General features: G+C 37.6%; 1 protein-coding gene and 1 pseudogene across 1 annotated transcript; one reads left to right on the plus strand and one right to left on the minus strand.

Annotated features, from left to right (window-relative positions):
• Window positions 1–11,858: 11,858 nt before the first annotated feature.
• On the plus strand, window positions 11,859–12,383 carry LOC143589148 (secreted RxLR effector protein 161 pseudogene; annotated as a pseudogene).
• A 2,692-nt stretch (window positions 12,384–15,075) lies between these two features.
• Window positions 15,076–19,850, minus strand: LOC143589152 (protein AAL-toxin resistant 7). The gene is made up of 2 exons (XM_077069994.1): window positions 18,672–19,850; window positions 15,076–15,355 (listed from the first exon to the last, which is right to left on the minus strand). Exons 1-2 carry the CDS (start codon window positions 19,631–19,633, stop codon window positions 15,307–15,309), a joined length of 1,011 nt encoding a protein of 336 aa, XP_076926109.1. The 5' UTR covers window positions 19,634–19,850; the 3' UTR covers window positions 15,076–15,306.
• Between the last annotated feature and the right edge of the window lie 2,812 nt (window positions 19,851–22,662).

Here is a 22,662-nt window from a genome sequence, read left to right on the forward strand (position 1 = left end):
TACAATTCCATTGCAATACACCATCAAGAATGAAAGTAATTTACATACCTTGGTGTTGTAGAAGATGAGATGAACAAAGCTTCAAAATATACCAAAACCCAAAAAACTTCGGACTTGATTATCCAAAATCGACCAGCAAAACGAGTGATTCTCTCAAATACAATGGTATAATTGAAAACCTTGTAAGATTCTAGCCAATTTAGACCCAAAAATCAATTGATTTGGTTAGGAAATAAGAAAGTTATGAAAGTATGATGTAGGAAGTTAGGGTTTTAAGGTTTGGGGAAGATGAGGAAGATGTTGGTGAATTATGTGGTGAAAGAGGTGAGAATCCCGTATGTGGTGTGGATTAATTGTAAAAATTAAAATTTTTTTTATATATAACTCGAAATCCGGTCGCCCAGCTCCAGTGGCTCTGGTTCACAAAATCCTATCGTAAGACAGACTCTAGCCAGCGTCAGTTTTTTACTCCCCACCGTAGCTTACGGTGGGTACCGTAGGCTACGGTGGGACCTGCAGGTTTTCAAAAATTTTTTTTAACGAAATATAATTAAAACACGAAAACCTACAAAAACCAAAATTTCAAAAATTACCCACCCCCCGTGAAAAATCTGAGTTGTTCCCAAAACGGTAAAGAAAATCGTTAAAATTTCCCACACTTGAGTCGAACTTACTTAAGACGAGAATGGTAATTTTTAAAACCAAACTTAAGAAAAACTAAATTAACCTAAACTAAAATATACAACATACCTTGGCCTCTTAATTTGTTTCCTCATCCGGTGAGCATAACAAGTAACTCACCCGGTCCACGTCGAGCATATTGATGTCCTTTCCTTCCAAATACGGTTTCAGTCTTTGACCGTTCACCACTTATTTTGTGTGCTCTTGAACATCTTCGATCTCCACATCAACAAATTGGCGCACTCTTGTGATTATATATGTGCCCATCCACTTGCTCTTTAACTTACCCGGAAATAACTTTAACCTTGAATTATACAACCACACCTTTTGACCCACTTCAAAAGTCCTTTTTCTCAACTTTGAATCATGGACCTTTTTTAGTTTATCTTTGTATGCGGAAGCACATTCATACGCTTCATCCCGGATTTCCTCAATCTCATTCAATTTCAACTTTCTCAATTCACCCGCTTCCTTATAATCCGCATTCACATTATTGATCGCCCAAAACGCCCTATGTGCCAACTCCGTTGGTAAATGACACCCTTTACCATAAACTAACCGATAAGGAGTTGTGCCAATAGGAGTTTTGTAGGCGGTCCGATACGCCCACAATGCATCTTTAAACTTAGAAGACCAATTCCTTCCTATCGACCCGCACAGTCTTCATCAAGATCTCTTTAATTTGGCGATTGGACACTTCAACTTGTCCACTAGTTTGCGGATGATAAGGAGTAGCAATTCGGTGGTTCACATTATATCTCTTTAAAAGCTTTCCAAAGTTGAAATTCTTGAAATGTGACCCACCATCACTAATAATAACTCGTGGAATGCCAAATCGAGCAAAGATATTGGATTGAACGAATTTGCAAACTACCGAATGGTCATTGGTTCTTGTTGCTATCGCTTCTACCCACTTGGACACATAATCAACCGCAACCAAGATATATACAAATCCATTCAAGTTTGGAAATGGGCCCATAAAGTCAATTCCCTATACATCGAAAATCTCTAACACCAAAATAGGTTGCAATGGCATTTCATACCGTTTCGAGATACTACCCAACTTTTGGCTATTCAAACAATGTCGGGCATACTCACTTGCATCTTTAAAAATGGTAGGCCAATAAAACCCACATTGGAGCACCCGGTAACCCGTCTTTTGACCGCTAAAATGACCTCCGCACGCCGATGCATGTGCATGAGTCAAAACCTCCCATACCTTGGAATCGGTAATGCATCTCCTTATCACTTGATCCGAACCAATCTTGAACAAATCCTGTTCATCCCAAATATATTGTTTCACTTGGGCCATGAACCGTTGTCTTCTTTTCTTCACCCAATGACTTGGAATAGACCTCATTGCTAAATAGTTCACAAAGTGGGCATACCACGGTGCGGTTGACACGGCTAACAATTGTTTATCGGGAAACCGTTCGTTTATCTCTACAGAATCGTCAATACATTCAAGTGGAATCCGAGACAAGTGATCCGCCACTACATTCTCACGACCTTTCTTGTCCCGGATTTCAAGATCGAATTCTTGCAACAATAACACTCATCGAATCAAACGCGGTTTCGCGTCTTTCTTTTCCATCAAATACCGGACCGCACTATGATCCGAATACACCACAACTTTGCTTCCCAAAATATACGACCAAAATTTATCCAAGGCGTACACCACCGCAAGTAACTCTTTTTCGGTAGTGGTGTAATTTAATTGCGCCTCGGATAAAGTTTTGCTTGCATAGTATATTACAACCGGCTTCTTCTCTACTCGTTGACGCAATACCGCTCCAACCGTGCTATCACTAGCATCACACATGATCTCAAACGGGCTTGACCAATCCGGTGATTGTAGAATGGGTGCTTGTACCAACTTCTCCTTCAGACTATCAAAAGCTTGCAAACATTCATCAGTAAACTCAAAGGGGACATCCTTCAATAAGAGATTACATAAAGGTTTTGAAATTTCACTAAATCCTTTAATGAATCTCTTATAAAATCCGGCATGTCCCAAAAACGATCTCACCCCTTTAACATTTTTCGAGGGTGGTAAAGATGAAATTACTTTTATTTTAGCTTGGTCAACTTCCATTCCCCTACTTGAAACCACATGAGCCAACACAATGTCCTCTTGCACCATGAAGTGACTTTTTTCCCAACTCAACACCAAGTTTGTCTCAACACATCATTTTAAAACTTTTTCTAAATCAACGAGACACGACTCAAAAGTTGAGCCAAAAATAGAAAAATCGTCCTTAAAACTTCAAGTGATTCCCCGACCATGTCAGAAAAGATGCTCATCATGCATCTTTGAATGGTAGCCGGGGCATTACAAAGTCCAAATGGCATTCGCCTAAAGGCAAAAGTACCATATGGACACGTGAAGCTGGTCTTATGTTGGTCATCGTGATGAATTGCAATTTGATTGTAACCCGAATATCCATCCAAAAAACAATAATATTTTTGACCGGAAAGTTTTTCAACTATTTGGTCAATGAATGGTAGTGGAAAATGGTCTTTTGAGGTTACATTATTTAATTTTCTATAATCAATGCACACTCACCACCCGGTTACCGGTCGGGTGGTGATTTGTTCACCATTATCACCTTTTATTACCTGGATGCCGGCTTTCTTGGGCACTACCTGTGTCGGGATCACCCATGCACTGTCTGAAATGGGATAAATGATCCCCGCATCCAACCATTTGATAACCTCCTTTTTCACCACTTCTCGCAAATTCGGGTTCAACCGTCTTTGAGTCTCCCTTGTGGGTTTAGCCTCCTCATCAGTAATTATTTTATACATAACGATCTAAGGACTAATACCCTTTAAATCTGTCAGCGTCCATCCAATAGCAGCCTTATGTGCTCCCAACACTTTTACCAACGCCCTCTCTTGTTCTTCCTCCAAGTTAGAAGCAATGATATTCGGAAGGGTTTCATTCTCCCCTAAAAATGCATACTTCAGATGACTTGGTAGTTCCTTTAATTCAACCTTTGGTGGACACTCCAAAGACGGCTTTGCGTCCAAATTAATCTCCGTTGGCAAATTCTCAAATTGATGTGTCCATGGTGGCCTTCCCTCTTGCATAGCTAATACATATTGTTTTTGTTCTTCCATCCTCAACGCACACACGTGTACCTGTTCAGAATCATCACAAATACAAGCTTCTACACATTCTTCATCATATTCACGAGGAATACAATGGTCCACCAAATCTGCATAAAACATTCTTCACCACTCAAAGAATTAGAAACGTTAGTAAAAACATTAAGGCACATTTTACGATTACCAAACGCCATGTTAACGGTACCAAATCTGCAATCAATGATTGCATGAGCAGTGTTCAAAAATGGACGACCCAAGATAACATTTTGTTGTTGACTTGGGTCACCCGAAGAGTAGTCTAACACCAAAAAGTCCACAGGATAGTAAAAATCCTCCACTTTCACAATCACATCCCGCACGATTCCACGGGGAAGTTTATGAGACAAATCCGCCAATACAACCATGGTCTCAACACGTTTTAAAGGACCAAAGTCATATTGGTCATATAAACCCCCAGGGAGAATGCTTACTCCGGACCCAAGATCTAGTAACGCCCTAGACATTTGAAAATTGCCTACTTGAATATTAATTAGGGGCGTTACCGGATCTTGAAGCTTAGGAGGAAGATCTCCTTTTAAAATCGCACTTACCGGCTCAGTTAAATCCACTCGTTTAGGCACTTTTTGTTGCCTCTTTTGAGTACATAATTCTTTTAAAATATTAGCATACGCGGGCACTTGTTTTATTGCCTCAAGTAGAGGAAGATTCACTTTGACTTGCTTAAACACTTCCCACATCTCCTCCTTTTGAGGACCCCTTTTAACAATTACATTTTTCTTACCCGGGTATAGTAAAGCCGAGGGAAATGGGACCGCATTTGGTTCCACTTCCTTATTTTTATCGTTTAAATTTGAAGTTTGACCCGGATTTTGAAGTTTGACCCGGATTTTGTAACGGTTTTTATCGTTTAACTTGGTAGTTGACCTTTATTTTTCTTCAATTCTGGCACTTCAGTTGCGAGTTGACCCATTTGTGTGGTCAACGAATGGATGGCCTTATCTCTAACTTCATCCTTTTGCATTCTCACTTCATCAAGTTGATTTCTTCGTTGCATGTCTTGTTGCATCAACTTCAACATATCCATAACCTCATTTCCAATTGATGAACTTTGACCCGTTGACCCACTTTGACCGCCACACCCTTGACCTTTAAAATCTTGATTATTCCCACCATGAAAATTACCTTGGTTATTGTATTGTTGGCGAGGAACATAATTTCCTGGATTTCCTTGAAAATTCGGGTTAGATTGAGTGGCCGGATTTCCATATCCAAAATTCGGATGATTTCTTAACCCGGGGTGGTAGGTGTTGGAGTTCATATTGTAAGTCCTACCCCCCCTTGAAGTGCATTCACCTCTTCCACCGGTGCTTGACCTACCGTGCACACCTCCGAAGCATGACCCAACTCGTTACAATTTGTACAAACATTGATTACTTGATTAGTGGCTTGTACATTTCCTTCTTCCATGGCTTGCACTTGCGGTCTACCAACCGTCGGTCTTGCTCTTCGACCAGTTTGGGCCTTCCTCTTTGAAGTAACCGCCATTTGTTCCAAATATGCGCAATCATCTTGTTCATAATTGGTACCAAATGTGCCATTTGTGATTGACCTCAAATCCCGTTCCTCCTCCATACTCAAACCTTCATGAAACACATTCAACAATTCCCATAAAGCAATACCGTGATGAGGACAATTTTTAATCATCATGTTAAACCTCTCAAATGCTTCATGAAACATTTCCCCTGTTGGAGGTTCCCAGCCGGATCTACACAGGAGTATCTCGTAACACGAAGGTGCGGAATCCCCACGTAATACTATACGAGTGTAAGATAAGCAATACGTTAAATAAGTAGGTAAACAAACGAGATAATACTTGAAAACTTGATGTATTACTATTGCCAACACGTGATGCACAAGATCACCAAAAACACGTTCAGCAAAAACCTTTTTCTTCTACACTTCTTAAAGCCCGAAGTTGAGGTTTAAATAGACCTCGACAACTTCGCCAACAAGCTAGGCGAAGTTGTCATAACTTCGCTAGTTCCCCAAGTTCGCGTATACATACCAGCTAACTTACATAGTCAACAGTATTCGACACATAACGAACAAACAAAACGATTACAGACACAGACAAAACACGAGATACTGAACTACTGACATCATGCACCAACAGACTCCCCCTTGGCAGTAACTTCATATCTCTATCTTCATTCTCGTGTCTTGTAATCTCAAAAATCACGTGCCATCCGTCTTCAAGCATGAATGCCCTGCCTTACACAGACAGAGACCACCCTCTAGTACTTCTTTGCTTCATCCTTCCACGCAGGAATGTAAAATATCTTCTTATCATTCAGTACCTGCAAATCAGCCTGAGATAAATTAACCAAGTGCATGGGATCATACACTCTCAGAATCTCCTGTTCGTCCTCATCCTCCATAACAGCTTCAGTGGTCTGGCAGTCAACGTACCACCACTTGAGATCTTTTAACACATCCTTGGGCATCATCTTCATCGGCACCTCTTTTAAACACCGAATCGGCTTGTACTTCATTACCATCCAGGGCTTGCCATCAGCCCGCATTCCCCTATCCTTAACTTCAACCAACCTTCCTTTCTGAGGATTTAGAAGTTCAAAATTTTTCTCCTTAACAGCTTCCTTCCATACTATCTTTCCAATTATTCTTGCAATATCATCATCACTCCTATTAATCAATCTCAAACGAGCCAAATCTTTCACCTCATACTCAGACAAGGTGTTGAGCGATCTCAAAGCCTTCTTAAAATACTGAATTCCATCATAACGCTTAATCACAAATAACTTCAACTGTTCGTCATACAACCAGCAGATGATACCTTTCTTGGAATCAGCGTACCCCTTGATGTTGTAACTGTTCTTAAACATTGTTGGAACTGCAGGCTTCTTTTTCTTGAAGAACCACTGAGCACAGCCTTCTTTCCATCTCGGCTGTTCTTCCCACTCGGACTCATCTGATATATTTGCATCCTGACTCAAGTTCACTTTATCAACATTCGGAATATCATGCTCTACACCATCATCAACGATCTCCCCTTCTTCTAAATCACTATCAATCTCTATATGTTCCCCAATATTTCCAATCTCATCAGCCGTTAACACATCATCAGCTGACTCATCATCATCATTTCCCAACACTTCCTCATCATCTACAACTACCACATTCTCACCACCCGTACCGCCTGACTGACCAGCAGACTCCCCCTGAGATGTGGAAGTCCCAAGAGTTTGTTCAGTTCTTGGCAACTCACTAGCTGCACCTTCCGATGCATTGGGATCATCGTCTCTGTCTTGCCTCTTTTTGGTTCTCAACTCATCACCCTTGCAGCTCGTCTCCCCCTGAGATGCTAAGAACTGTTTTAGAGCATCAAATAGTTTACCATGTTCAACAAGGGGGGACGATTGGATCTGATTTTCTGCCACAAGTCGCTGGATAGCTTGAGTCTGAATTAGATTGATTCTTGACTGTTCAGCAACTACCCGTTCAAGAGCCGCTATCCTTTCAGAATCAGACAAAGTAGCATCAAAATTAAAACGCATATGAGAAATATCTTGAGCATACGGTGGAGGAATTCCCAAACTAGCTGGTATATCCGATGTAGACTGAATAGTGACCGTGGGTGGTATCGAAACAGACAACCCCGCAGTAGCAACCAACGTTGACTCAATAAACTGCGCAACAACCTCCGATGGAGTAAGAGTAGGAGGTGGCAAGGAAACTATTTCAGGAGCAGTAAACTGAAACGAGGTTGGAGGTACACCAAAAGATGACGATATGGTCACCAAAGGAACACTTGAGGAAATTGGCAGTGAGACAGTTGAAGTAGCATGTAATATAGTCATACCAGATAAGGATGGTGGAGAAAAACGTACGACTCTCGAACTTTCACCAACTCTTGAACTTTCACCAACCCTTTCCTTCTTTGATCTTCGTACCATACGATACATATCCTCCTCATAATATGATTCACTATCATCGGAGTCTCTCTTTCGCTTTCCATGAATTTTTTCTTGTCTGGCCAGAATTTGTTGTGCTTCAGCAATATCGTCATCGGAGGAATCCGAGCAAGTTCTCTCAGGATCCTCTACAGATGTAGCGACCACGGAAATCTTTACACCAGACGCCTCAGCCACTGAAGCTTGAATTTCAGCAGCTGGATCAACTCGTTCCATGTTAAAGAACCCATGCCCCCCCAAAGGCAGCTTCAAGGTCAACCTGTTCTTCTGGAGCGACGACAGGATCAACAGGCGGTGTTTGCTGCACCACAGGTGGTGGTTGAACCACAGGTGGTGGTTGAAGAACATTTGCCTGTTGCGGTGCCTGATCACGAAATTCATCACCTGGAGGAGCCACATAAGCTGGGTTCACCAGATGTTGGTGCATGTTTTGTAACAGATGATCTTTGTGTTTGTTAGAATTGAGAGCAAGGGTCAAAGGGGAGTCTCTTGGTGCATTTTGTGACCGTCGCTATACAATTCTGACCAGCGGAGATGAAGTGGTGAAGTTAGAACAACTTCACCATAGGCGAAGTTAGAACAACTTCGCCATTGGCGAAGTTAGGACAACTTCAACTACATGCCCAAGCCCAAGCATGCGAAGTTGGTTATCTATATATATGTGTGTCTTGTTTAAGGTTTAGTATCCAGAAAAAGAGAGTGTGTTTTGTGTAGCTGTCATTGTCTAGAGAGAAACAGATAGAGAGTGTCGTGTGGGCAGACCCGAGGTAGAGCTCACCTCGGGTCGGCCGTGTTTTTGTTTATGTTCGGTATGTAACGTGTTATGGTTATTATATAAAGGATCTGCAGATTCGTTTATCCCATTCGTGTGTTTGTTCATGTGTTTGTTTATGTTTAATCATGTTCTTCGTTGTCACACCCTCAAAATCCACTAACGGAGTTTTACCGTCAGAGGGTGTGAACTAACAGGATCAGAATCATTAGTTATAATCAAACCATAAAAACGTTTAAATGAAATTAAGTGTGGAAGCGTAAAAACCAAGAGATAAAAGTTGCGTCACGCAGGACGACTCAAAACCCCATAATAACAGTTTAAAATCAGGTTGCATAAACAAAAGCGTTTCAAACAATGCATGATCCTATACCGCGCGCCCACCTCGGCTACCTGAGAATAACATACTAAAAGTGTCAACACGGGGTTGGTGAGTTCACAAGTTTATATAAAATAAAGCGTTTAGGGTTTGCGTTCAGCGTTTTGCGTTCAGCGTTTTGTGTTAAGCGTTTTGCGTTCAGCGTTTTGCGTTAAGCGTTTTGCGTTACCAGATAGTGTTAAATCAATTATATATCTATAGGTAGCTAGCCTATAAAACAAGTATTACTAAGTGTTCGACACCGAAGCTGACTGTTTATCATTTGCCTTGCCACCGGGTCTATCCCGACCATGGTATGTGTTTAGCCAAGATTACACCCACTCGACCTCCAGTCGAGTTTAGCGTTGGGTGGGGTTTGTCAAACCCAGTAGTACTACTCAACAATGACTCGCTATTATCCAATATTAAACGGTTCGATGTGAATGAAGGACTTTAGTTATTGCATTTGCCACTTAGTCTTTACAGTGATATATAATCTATATTAACAAAATCTTAAATGCGTTTTCGGAGTATGTTATCTCCCCCAAGTGAAAAGCGTTTGAAAACAGTTTAAAAAAGGTAAGTGAACTCACTGTTTGCGAAGTATTCCCAAAATAATTCACCAAGATGCGCGTCACAGAAAAACTCTCTCTAGCGTTCTAAAACAACAAAGAGATTTCTCTAAGTGTCGGAATATTATCGAGTCTCTAGACCCGGCACATAATACCTATGCACACAACATGTTTCGTGTTTCGTTTGTGAATCGTGTGTGACTTTAACAAGTGTATTTGTGATACGTTACATGTGTGAGCAATTATTTACGTGTCATGTATTCATAATGTACATCACTAGCAATTACTCCCCGTAAGGGCAATTTGGTCAACACATAAACAATTAACTAGCAATTACTATATAATGTCTTACGAAACAAATTATAGAGCCTGGTTGTTTATCAAACTACAAGATTCTGTTTCTTTGTGCATATCCACTCAAACATATTTCTTTTGTAGCCAAGCTATTATTTGTCATATAAATTCATATATAATTCAACATGCATGTTAGGTTTTTTTTTTTTACATATTATTTTTAATTTTAAATAGGAGTGACAGTGTTTTCTCTATATGCATATATGTAACACCTTTTTTAACGAACTACAACAAATAAAACGAGATTATCTGAGTTAACCCAATGACAAAAGACGATCTATACATTTGGGATCACAGAAAGTGTTGAGCAGCTAAGTCCACCATGTATCTCCTCATTGGCATATATATATATACACTACATCCGCAAACACGCCACGCTTATATATATATATGTGCATTTTTTGTATACTTTCTAAAAATAATTTAGAAGATGAGATAGAATCAAAGAAAGAATTTTAAAATACATCACAATTCTTTAGTTAGACTCCTTTTATTTATATATATCCGTTTGCTACACACAATAAAGCCAATGTGAAAAAAAACACTAAGAGACATGGGTGTGGGCCTGTGGGGGACCTTTGCGGTCTCAGTGCCATGGTTATTAAGTCTCACCACTGCAACAATCAGAGATGACTGAAGTGTGTTTGCTAAAATGACAGTAGCACTGTAATAGTACAATCACCACCTAAAACTGGCTAAAACAAAAATATAAGCCTTGGAAGTTAGTCTCTCTCTCTATATAATTAGCTAAACTTAAAGGTATATCTTGTTATTATAATAGTATTGTTTTTATAACTATCCTAACGTATTAATTTTTACAAAAAAGGTTGAAGAAAAAAAAAACATGTTCACATAGTATTTCCAACCCAACTAAAAGTCTAATTTCTTGCATTTTGCAATTAATATTTATGCAACTCATATACTTTCTAAAACTACTCCTAACTACACCTAATTATCGATTACGAGTGTCGAACTCTCACCCATGAGAAAAGAAAAGTGTTACCCAACAACTTGGTATCACAAGAGCAAGATGTCTTGGGTATTTGTTTCTTGATGTATGTATAAATGCGAACATAAAACATTGCGAATGTTAAAAAGGCTACGAATTTTAGTAAGGCAAATTATATTTTAACAATTCAAATTATACCTTATGTAAATTAGATTTTAATGTGTGAACTGTAGCTTATCTGCTGAATTCTAATAAGAATCCATATTGACAAGATAACAATGACACTTCGAGCTTCTTCTTTTATTGCCAAAAGAAATTGCACTAGCGCCGCATGCGCATTATATATTTACACTTAATTTCACTTATACGAATGAGTATGAGCATAATAGCGAAACACTCATTACTAAAATGAAATAAAGTGTAAATCAAATGTAAATCAAGTGCAAATTATTATATAATACATTTGATAAGTTCGGTGCCGCTTTGACAACATCATACCGCCATACTTGTCAACTGCATTTTTTTTTTTATTTTAGTTGTAGTATCGTAACGAAATAACGGAAGCCGCCTAAACGTCAATTTTATGGTTATTTGTTTGATTGACTTCCGTTACAGTAACAAACGTGATGGAAACCGACTGATTCCGCCTATCGCCTCAACGTCCGAGACCGACAACACTCGAGTTTTACCAACGCACGAGTATACCGACGGACACCACACCGCTCGTGCACCTCAATTTTTATATTATCCGTTTTTTCCGCTCTGGTACTGTAATGAAAACTGACAGAATGCCAATTGTGTTTTTTTTAGTTCTTGTATCATAACAAACGTGACGGAAACCGACCGAATTCACGTAGACTCGCCGCATTTTGTTTTAATACGTATCGTAACAAATATAATGAAAACCAAATGTCAATTTTGTTTTAAGACTTGGGTAGACTTAAATACTTTCTTGGTATTGAAGTTCTTAGGTCTAAACAAGGAATATTCGTTTGCCAAAAGAAGTATATTGTTGACTTACTCGCAGAGACAGGGATGATTTTATTGCAAACCTGTGGATACTCCAATGATGGCAGATCTCAAACTTTATAGGGAAGATGGAGCTGAACTAGCAGACAAAGAAAGATACCAACGAATGGTGGGAAAACTGATATATCTTTCACGTACTCGCCCTGACATAGCCTATGCTGTAAGTGTGGTGAGTCAGTTCATGCATCAACCAAAAGTTTCCCGTATGGAAGCAGTAAAAAGAACAATCAGGTATCTTAATGGAACAGTTGGCCATGGAGTTTTGTTTAAATCAAATGGGCATCTAGATATCCAACTATACACGGATGCAGATTGGGCCGGAGATAAAGAAACTCGAAGGTCAACCTCAGGATACTTCACATTAGTCGGAGGGAATCTTGTTACATGGAGGAGTAAGAAACAAAAGGTGGTTGCTCTTTCGAGTGCTGAAGCTGAGTTCAGAGGCATAAAACGAGGTCTAGCAGAGGTGCTCTGGATACAGCAACTTCTAACTGACATTGGGTTTCTACAAAATAAAGCTAGCAGAATTATGTGTGACAATAAAGCCGCTATACAAATTTCTTAAAATCCAGTACAACACGATCGAACTAAACATGTGGAAGTTGACAGAAATTTTATTAAAGAAAAATTGGAAGCAAAAATTATCGAACTACCCTTTGTTCAATCAAAAGATCAGCTAGCCGATATCCTAACCAAAGCTACAAGAGGAAGAATCTCTTCACACTATTTAAACAAGTTGAATTTTGGCAATCCCACTATTCAACTTGAAGGGGAGTGTTAAAAGGAAAATATTTTTAGAGTAAATTATGGATCGGTCAATTAACATCATCTCCATATTTATCAAAAGTCAAAGACAGCTCACAATTCTTATTTCCATCCACGATTGGTTGTATTTTCCTTTTTTAGTATTCTTTGTAAAACCTATACATGAAGGACCTTTTGTCGTGTATATGAATGAACACAACCAATGAATATTATAATCTTTTCCCTCTATACATCATTGTGAAACATATCCATTAAAGAGACTTAGCCACCAAGTATGACTTAATTTTCTTTTAAGTCCCTTTAGTTATAATCTGCTCCAAACCACCCATTTGAGATCAAACCGACCACCCTTTAGCCCACAAGTTGCTCGTTTAACAATCAATACTTTATTTTGGTTGCACGAATATAATTCACAAGGTTCATAGCAAATAGGAAATCTATTTCAACTGTTGTAATTGAATTTAACATGAAAAACAAAGCTTGTAATTGAAATTTAGCATGTAAAACAAAGCCTGGTAGCCAAAATTATCAATATACTTAAGGAAAGAAATATGTTTTCATGTATTGAGGCTTGAGCATCAAACGTTTGAGTCTTTGTAAAAAAGAAATTGATGAAAGTATCAGCCACTAATTGATGTTGCTTGGTAGTGTTGGTCATTTGATTCCTTGAAGTGAAAGTATAACATTATACTTTGGTATGTTTAGTATCTAAATGCGAGGTGTCCATAAAATATATCGCATACTTTCTTCAAAGTGAACTAAACCTTTTTGTCATAATTTTTGCAATGCTTATTTTGTTATTTTTCCTTAACTGAAGTATATTTGATCTCTGTTTCCTTCAGATTTCGTGATAAGTCCTATGCTTAGTTACTTCATTACTCTTCAAATCGTTACTCATTCTCTCTCACCATCCCTCAAAATAAATTTAATCAACAATTAATTACCATCTATGGCTAGAATCTAAAACCCTTCATTTTATATGCATATCGTGAGTATGCTCATCGCATTCGCCCTGTTTGTGTTGCACGCATATAATGTATATATGTGTGAACCCTCGGGTGGGAAAAAGTGAAAATTCACTAATTTTGACGTTATTTTACTAATCTCGTGAAAATAACATTAAAAGTGACGGAAGTTTAATCAGGCATCATGTGGTGGCGTTGATAGCCGAAAGACAAGGGTACATGCACCAATCGGCGGTGTCTGGATGGTTGAGTGTTATGTGCCTTATGTCCAAGGCTTGATGCAAAACTATTATCGAGCTGGAGGTCTCACTAGAAACAACCTCTCTATTCCTAAAGGGTAAAGGTAAAGCTGTCTACATCTTACCCTCCTCAGACCCTACCATAACTTTGCTATTGGTGTGATATACTAAGTACGATGATGATGATGATGATGCTCAACCCCCCCCCCCCCCAAACATAATATAAAAAGGGGTCTAGAAACTCACATGAACTAAGCAAACTTCTTAATCACTAAGTATGACTGTGCAAGGTTCGCACGTAAACATTATTAGATCCTATATCAAATAATCAGTCACTACAGGTTATCGCTCATCACAAGTTATCACTTAAATGAAAGTTTCCACTCAGAGAAGTTGTCGCCAACTATAGTTATTGCATGCTATTAGAAACTCACATGAACTAAGCAAACTTCTTAATCACTAAGTATGACTGTGCAAGGTTCGCACGTAAACATTATGAGATCCTATATCAAATAATCAGTCACTACAGGTTATCGCTCATCACAAGTTATCACTTAAATGAAAGTTTCCACTCAGAGAAGTTGTCGCCAACTATAGTTATTGCATGCTATGATTATCATATGACTAAGTAATCTTCTGCCAAAGTGTTGGCAAGACTAAGTTATTTCTCCTACTAGTAATCACATATGAACGCGATTACTAGCTCTTTTACAATAACTAGATTAATGTGGTAACTAAACTATGCAATGACCAAGATGCACGATAACTATACTACTTCAATTACTAATATTATGTGATAAATGTGATAACTATTGCTATGCTAAAACTACGGCTAGGCCTATCCCGACTACGCTCGGTGTATGTCGCACCAAAAATAAATTTTTGGCAAAGCCTATGCAGACAACATGTCGTCACTAAATGGGTGCCATGTGTTCCGACGACAACTAGTGTTCCACACAGGTGCCAGAAGGTCAGTTTTCCACTTTTCCTTGCACTTAAAAATTCCTAGTTTAGTTATTTCACATCGGGCTGCATTAATTAGAAGTAGTTAACTTGAAATAATTAGATTCAATAAACCAAAGTTATACTTAATATAATGTGTTAAGCACTTAAGCTGATTAACATACAATCAACTTTTACATGCTAATAGTCTGCTAAATAAATATGCTAAGCGTAAACACAAACTTGGAATGCTTCAAATAAAGTCACATAATAATGCGTACAATTATGTTTTGAAAACATTCAAGGAGATAATCATATTCTCACAACAAACATGCAATTTCTCATCTCTACACACGGTGGAGAGATCGACTATATTATATTTATAAAGTGTCTACATGAATGATTACAAAGTTTTCTTCGTAAATGATTACGGATTTAAACTATATTTTTGCTTTATTTCTTCATTTGCATACTAGATATTATTACACAAAAAAATAAAAGTAGCACAAAATATTTTAAAAAATAATATATAGTAATTCCGCCAGAAATTGATTACTCAAAAAACAATCAATCTTTTTCAGGCTAGCCACTCCCCATCCATTGCTTCAATTTCACCTATGTCCATGCTGCATTATCCAAAACTCCAAGTCAAATCTAACAACTAAAAATACTTTACAAACACAGAATATATACTTAAATTACATATTACGGGGTCATAAAACAATATTCCTATTATGATAGTTATAATGGAGTCCAGAAAGATAGATACGACGGGAAAACTAGACCCCAATTGTTTACAAGGAAGTGTTTTATTTATTTATTTATTTACTATATAATGTCTTACGAAACAAATTATAGAGCCTGGTTGTTTATCAAACTACAAGATTCTGTTTCTTTGTGCATATCCACTCAAACATATTTCTTTTGTAGCCAAGCTATTATTTGTCATATAAATTCATATATAATTCAACATGCATGTTAGGTTTTTTTTTTTTACATATTATTTTTAATTTTAAATAGGAGTGACAGTGTTTTCTCTATATGCATATATGTAACACCTTTTTTAACGAACTACAACAAATAAAACGAGATTATCTGAGTTAACCCAATGACAAAAGACGATCTATACATTTGGGATCACAGAAAGTGTTGAGCAGCTAAGTCCACCATGTATCTCCTCATTGGCATATATATATACACTACATCCGCAAACACGCCACGCTTATATATATATATATGTGCATTTTTTGTATACTTTCTAAAAATAATTTAGAAGATGAGATAGAATCAAAGAAAGAATTTTAAAATACATCACAATTCTTTAGTTAGACTCCTTTTATTTATATATATCCGTTTGCTACACACAATAAAGCCAATGTGAAAAAAGACACTAAGAGACATGGGTGTGGGCCTGTGGGGGACCTTTGCGGTCTCAGTGCCATGGTTATTAAGTCTCACCACTGCAACAATCAGAGATGACTGAAGTGTGTTTGCTAAAATGACAGTAGCACTGTAATAGTACAATCACCACCTAAAACTGGCTAAAACAAAAATATAAGCCTTGGAAGTTAGTCTCTCTCTCTATATAATTAGCTAAACTTAAAGGTATATCTTGTTATTATAATAGTATTGTTTTTATAACTATCCTAACGTATTAATTTTTACAAAAAAGGTTGAAGAAAAAAAAAAACATGTTCACATAGTATTTCCAACCCAACTAAAAGTCTAATTTCTTGCATTTTGCAATTAATATTTATGCAACTCATATACTTTCTAAAACTACTCCTAACTACACCTAATTATCGATTACGAGTGTCGAACTCTCACCCATGAGAAAAGAAAAGTGTTACCCAACAACTTGGTATCACAAGAGCAAGATGTCTTGGGTATTTGTTTCTTGATGTATGTATAAATGCGAACATAAAACATTGCGAATGTTAAAAAGGCTACGAATTTTAGTAAGGCAAATTATATTTTAACAATTCAAATTATACCTTATGTAAATTAGATTTTAATGTGTGAACTGTAGCTTATCTGCTGAATTCTAATAAGAATCCATATTGACAAGATAACAATGACACTTCGAGCTTCTTTTATTGCCAAAAGAAATTGCACTAGCGCCGCATGCGCATTATATATTTACACTTAATTTCACTTATACGAATGAGTATGAGCATAATAGCGAAACACTCATTACTAAAATGAAATAAAGTGTAAATCAAATGTAAATCAAGTGCAAATTATTATATAATACATTTGATAAGTTCGGTGCCGCTTTGACAACATCATACCGCCATACTTGTCAACTGCATTTTTGTTTTTTTTATTTTAGTTGTAGTATCGTAACGAAATAACGGAAGCCGCCTAAACGTCAATTTTATGGTTATTTGTTTGATTGACTTCCGTTACAGTAACAAACGTGATGGAAACCGACTGATTCCGCCTATCGCCTCAACGTCCGAGACCGACTACACTCGAGTTTTACCAACGCACGAGTATACCGACGGACACCACCCCGCTCGTGCACCTCAATTTTTATATTATCCGTTTTTTCCGCTCTGGTACTGTAATGAAAACTGACAGAATGCCAATTGTGTTTTTTTTAGTTCTTGTATCATAACAAACGTGACGGAAACCGACCGAATTCACGTAGACTCGCCGCATTTTGTTTTAATACGTATCGTAACAAATATAATGAAAACCAAATGTCAATTTTTGTTTTTGTTTTAGCTCAAGTACTGTAAGGAACGTAACAAAAACCGGTCGAATTTGCGTGCAGTCACCTTTTCAACGCCCATGATCAACAATGCTCGGGTCTTTGCAACGTCCGGGTTTTACCAACCGACACCCATTAGTCCACCTCAATTTTTATATTATTTCATTCTATTTTTGGTTTTTAATTACGATATCATAACACACGGAACCGAAACGGAGCCAATTCGCGTTGACTTATCGCTCAATGCCCGGGACCGACAACCTTCCCGGCGCGTTGCCCCGGGTGAAACCCTAGTTTTTGATAATTATGTAATTCTTATTGTGCGGTTCTTGAAAGTGAGTAAAAGTTGACACTGGTTAATTTACTTGTATGAATTACTATCATCCAATACGTTATAGTTACCAAAGGCCGTAGGTTAGAGTTTCGTAGTTATCAAAAGTAATTTTAGAATAAAGTAAAGTTACAGAGTATGTTAATATTAAAAAAGATCATATAGTTTGTACAATTAATATCCAATTTACCTTTTTTATAATCATGTTTGACATAGTTCATAGAGTTAATATCCAATTTACCTTTTTTATAATATATATGTTTGACATGTTTATTAATTATAGAAACCAAAAAAGAAAAGGTTTAAGTAAACTACAATAAAAAATAACCCGTTTAAACCTTAATCGTTTTAATATCTAACCCAATCATAGTTGGTTGTGTCTCAATGGTAGAACACTCACTTTACAAGTGAGAGGTAGGGGGATCAAACCTCACTACCACCAACTTATATGGGAGATATGAGGATGACCCTGGCTTGCCAGGGTTCGAGTCCTGATCTCACCCGGTTTTACCGGCTCCTCGTTGTTGTGCCGTTTGGCGGGCGTGGGGTCGGGTTTCATTCGGTGAATCCCTCAACAGGTGGACCGCTAGGGGCTCTGTTCGTCCAGAGTAGTGGCTGGCTCGGGCTACCTTTAGCCAACGGGGGCCGCGTACAGGATACCCAACGTTACTTAGTCGTGCGTTAAAAAAAAATATATCTAACCCAATCACATGGGTAAAGTCTAAGGTTCTTGCACTTTGCAATAAATACTTGTTTCTTGATTTCTGAACAATAAAATGGGCAAGATTATTGTTGTACGGCGTAAATGCCAACATAAAACATTTCCAATTTCCTAAAGATTATTATAAATTTAATATAATTTAAAAATAAAGTAATCAAGAAAAGGGAATCTTACCAAGGCAAAGCAGGATCTTGAAAGTATGTATCAGAAAAATGGTCATCAAACTTTTGTTGCATACATGAACTTTCATTTGCATTGATCAGCCACGGTGGAAACTCCATATCTTGATCATACTTATCTTCTTGGTTTACTTCAATTTCCATGGTCTTATAGAAATTACACCACCATTCAATATTCTGGTCTTGCTCTCCTGATGATTTAAATTCCTGCATCACATCAGCATTCATAGCATGATGCAGATCAGTTGATGAATTAGGGTTTCCAGGTGGTCCAGAAAGAGCTGGTGAAGAAGAAGATGATGGAGTTGAAGATGATGTGGAGGAAGATGAGTAAACTGACAATGGTTTGTGGTAAATATCAGTATCTAAATTGGCAAAACTTTGAAAATTAAGATTTAATCCTAAAGGTTGACTAGGGAGTGTAAAATTATGATTATCAAGATAAGATGGTGGCGGTGGCGGTGGCGGTGGCGGTGCAAACGTTGACATTGGCCAATAGGGATTGGCGGTGATGTTAGTGGTGGTGTCAGGAGAATAAAGGCTAATTGGCCTAGTTTTAGGCTTTCTTTCTTTGTTAAAAGATGATTGTGGTGGTGATTGATGATTGTTGCCGGCGGCAGCGGCGGCTACTGCAGCAGTAGCCGTCGCTGCTTCCTGTTGTTTCATCGAATCTCGATGAAACTTCAGGGCAGTAACAATTTCTCTACGGGCTTCCGCCATATTCAGAAGCCTTTCTTGATAAGGTTTAGTGGTGTGCAATCTTCTTCTAACTTGTTTCTTGTGTTGTGGTGGTGGATGTTTTGGTGGATTACTATTAACATCATGAAAACATTCACCATTTTCACTTCCATCTGATGACTCTTTGGAGCTCAAATGTTTGACCAAGCCGCGGATGTAAGCACCAGAGAGAGTAGGTTGTTGTTCTTGTTCTTTATTATGATCTTTATCTGTTTCCATCTGGTTTGATGATAAAAACCTGTAAATCTTGATAGTTATAAAAAAATTCTAAATAGGAATTGGTGAAAGGCAAAGAAAAGGGTTTGGATTTGAATATTTGATTGAATAAGGTTCAGTTTATTAGTTTTTATTTCTTACTTTTATTTTTTTGAAATATAGAATGGAAAAAGACAGAGAGATCTGCAAGGTCTCATGGATGATATATATAGCTGGCTAGCAGTCTCTATATTTTATTCTATTTTTTTAAATTTAAAAGTGATAAAGTTTTGATTTTATTTCCCTTTTTGTTAATCAACTAGGTTCTATCATCTTTCCCTCAAATCACACCAATTTTGGCCTTCTTTCTAGCTTTATTTACCAATATTGCCACAACACATTTATATATTTCTATGCATGTCAGCATGTGTCCCAGTGTGAAATGTGAATGGTCGATGGATGCATGCATGCATGTCGAATTCCTAGTGTTACTAATGATCCAATATATATATATATATATATATATAAAAATATAAAGTTGTCCTGATTCCTGGTATGCACCAACATATGCAATTGTTCAATCAGACATACTAGACTATAACTTAAATGTTGCTTTAGCCTAATATAAAATACCAGTTCACCTTTTGCAGTGTCACTAAACTTGCTGACTTGCTGTGCCTTGTATCAGCAAATTTGTCATAATTAAGCTGCGTTAATCATATGTGTCTTGATACCATTGTTGCGCCATTGCTCAAGCAAGTCTCTGATACCAATGTTAGCATTATCTAATCGAAAAGCCAAAGACCAAAATGAATTAGATGCCATTCTATTCATAAACTAATTGAACGAATATAAACTGAATGAACTTGATATGTGCCTTCCCTTGGACCGAAGTTCAAGTGTTATTAACTTCGGTTATTTATTTAGTTAATCATGTTGAAGTAGTTGTGGGTTTATTTTTATTTACTAGTCACATGCTTGTTTTATTTGATTTAATTTAAGACTGGAGTGGTTAGGTTATTGTCCCATCACGTTCACCATGTTGTTTGTAATCCTTATTTAAGGAACTTTTATTTTGATTAATGCATACGTAGAAAATGAATTATTAAAAGTCCGGTTTTCTTTTAGTTTCTATCAAGCTTCTATTTATTATCTTTGGACCGTTTGATAAACGATTAGGTTTGTCTCAGAACTAATTACTAACCAATTGAAAAACTTTATGAATTGAACAAACACTTAAATTGATAAACAAGTACTTCCAATGTACAACATAGAAATCCCAACATTCAAACTGTATATTGTTTCCACCATATATCAAGATAGAACCGTCGCAACTATGGGACATAAGGTTTCAAATGAAATCATGTTGGTAATTCCAGACCTTATTCACAAGTCGGAGAATAGAGAAGAACCTAAATTGGTCAACTTGGTTTAGGCTTCTAATTGTAATATAGTTGTTATGGTAATGTCTTAATCACCAAGTTGTGCTTGGGTAGAGGGTTTAGATGAGTGATCAATTGAGAATTATTGTAATGAGTTTTTGATCATGTGCCTTGAAATCTGTAACATCCCGAAAGTTTCGGTCCAAAAATGCCAGGTATTCAAAGTTAAAGGACGAAATTGAAAGATCTGATTTCTTAACCCATACGCGATGGATAAGAAGACAACCCATCGCGTACCGCAATGGGTATGTCACAAAACCCCAGGATAAGCGGTGTCGCGACAGGCGACCACCCAAAACCATCATGTCATCGCGTACCGCGATGACGTAGTCTGACAACAAGTGACGCGTCACGCCACGTGGCACCACGTGCCAGGCCACGTAGCAAGCCACGTGGCAAAGCTAGTCGATGACGATGCATAACTACTGGTCGGCGTCGCGATACGCGATGGACATTAAAAAACTCCATCGCATACCACGATGGAATATAATAATAATAATTATGTTACTGCATGATCCATCGTGATATGCGATGGATCCATTTCAAGACCAATCGCGTACTGCGATGGGTCAGCTGATCAGCTCTATAAATAAGGCGACTAGCCCTCTCATTTCATCATCCCAAAATCTTTCTCTCTAGAATTTCCTCTTTCTATCTCGTAATCCGTTGCCCCGAAAATCCCTATCTCGAATTACGTGACCTCAACTGACGCTCGAAGGTTAAGCCATCCAAAAGTAAATCGACACTTCGCCTCGAAGTGCGTGCATGGGCTGACGACCATAATACATTGCCTCGATTTGCATGCCAAAGAAGTTGATCAAGAATAACTCGATAAACGTGCAAGTGTGGAAGTACTGCCCGAATGTCTAGGTGATTACTAAGCCAATCAATGTAGGTGTTCTGCCCGAATAAAATATAATTATATTATTATAATAAAAAATTGGCTGAGACCCTAGTCAAGGGTATACTCGATACCTTGAAAGTATAACTGAGATTATAAAGTGTTTTTATGGGAATAAGAAGTATTAATATAATAAATGAAATTCCTTATTTGATAATGACGATTTTATTTAAAAGAAGAAAAAGTTTCTTAATAAATAAGAAATAAGAATATATGTTTCTTCGGAAAGAAGAAACGTAGTGTTTGAAATAATAAACAATCGAAATAAAGGTTCGAATATGTTTAAGAAAGAAAAGGTGTTCAAGGTAAAAAAATATGTGAATAAGGCTGAAGGTCTAAAGCCAGATTGTTGATCTAGTAGTAACAAACGGTTATACTCGTACTATAGGTCCGAGATAACATAAAAGAAGAACTTAATCAGTAAGAGAAACTGATAAAGAAACAAAAGGTGAATACGCCTCAAACTTTTATAAACTAAAATAATCAAGTCATATTAAATAAATTACATGAGATTTCGTATCTCTAAAACGTTTTGAACAAAAGTAGTCGTTGGCCCTCAGGCTGTTGTGTATGTTTTTCTGGATCCTTTCATATGTGGTCAGACGTTGTGCACATCTCACCACACTTGGTTATGCTTCCGCCATGACGGGCCAGACCTAAGTAACGTCCGAGAGAGGGTAATCACGTGTATACTGATGGTAGCTAAGTAA

This window comes from Bidens hawaiensis, unplaced genomic scaffold (genome assembly GCF_021521415.1).
Source record: "Bidens hawaiensis isolate Kalapana, Puna unplaced genomic scaffold, B.hawaiensis_p1.1 tig00037253_1, whole genome shotgun sequence".
Classification (NCBI taxonomy): domain Eukaryota; kingdom Viridiplantae; phylum Streptophyta; class Magnoliopsida; order Asterales; family Asteraceae; genus Bidens; species Bidens hawaiensis.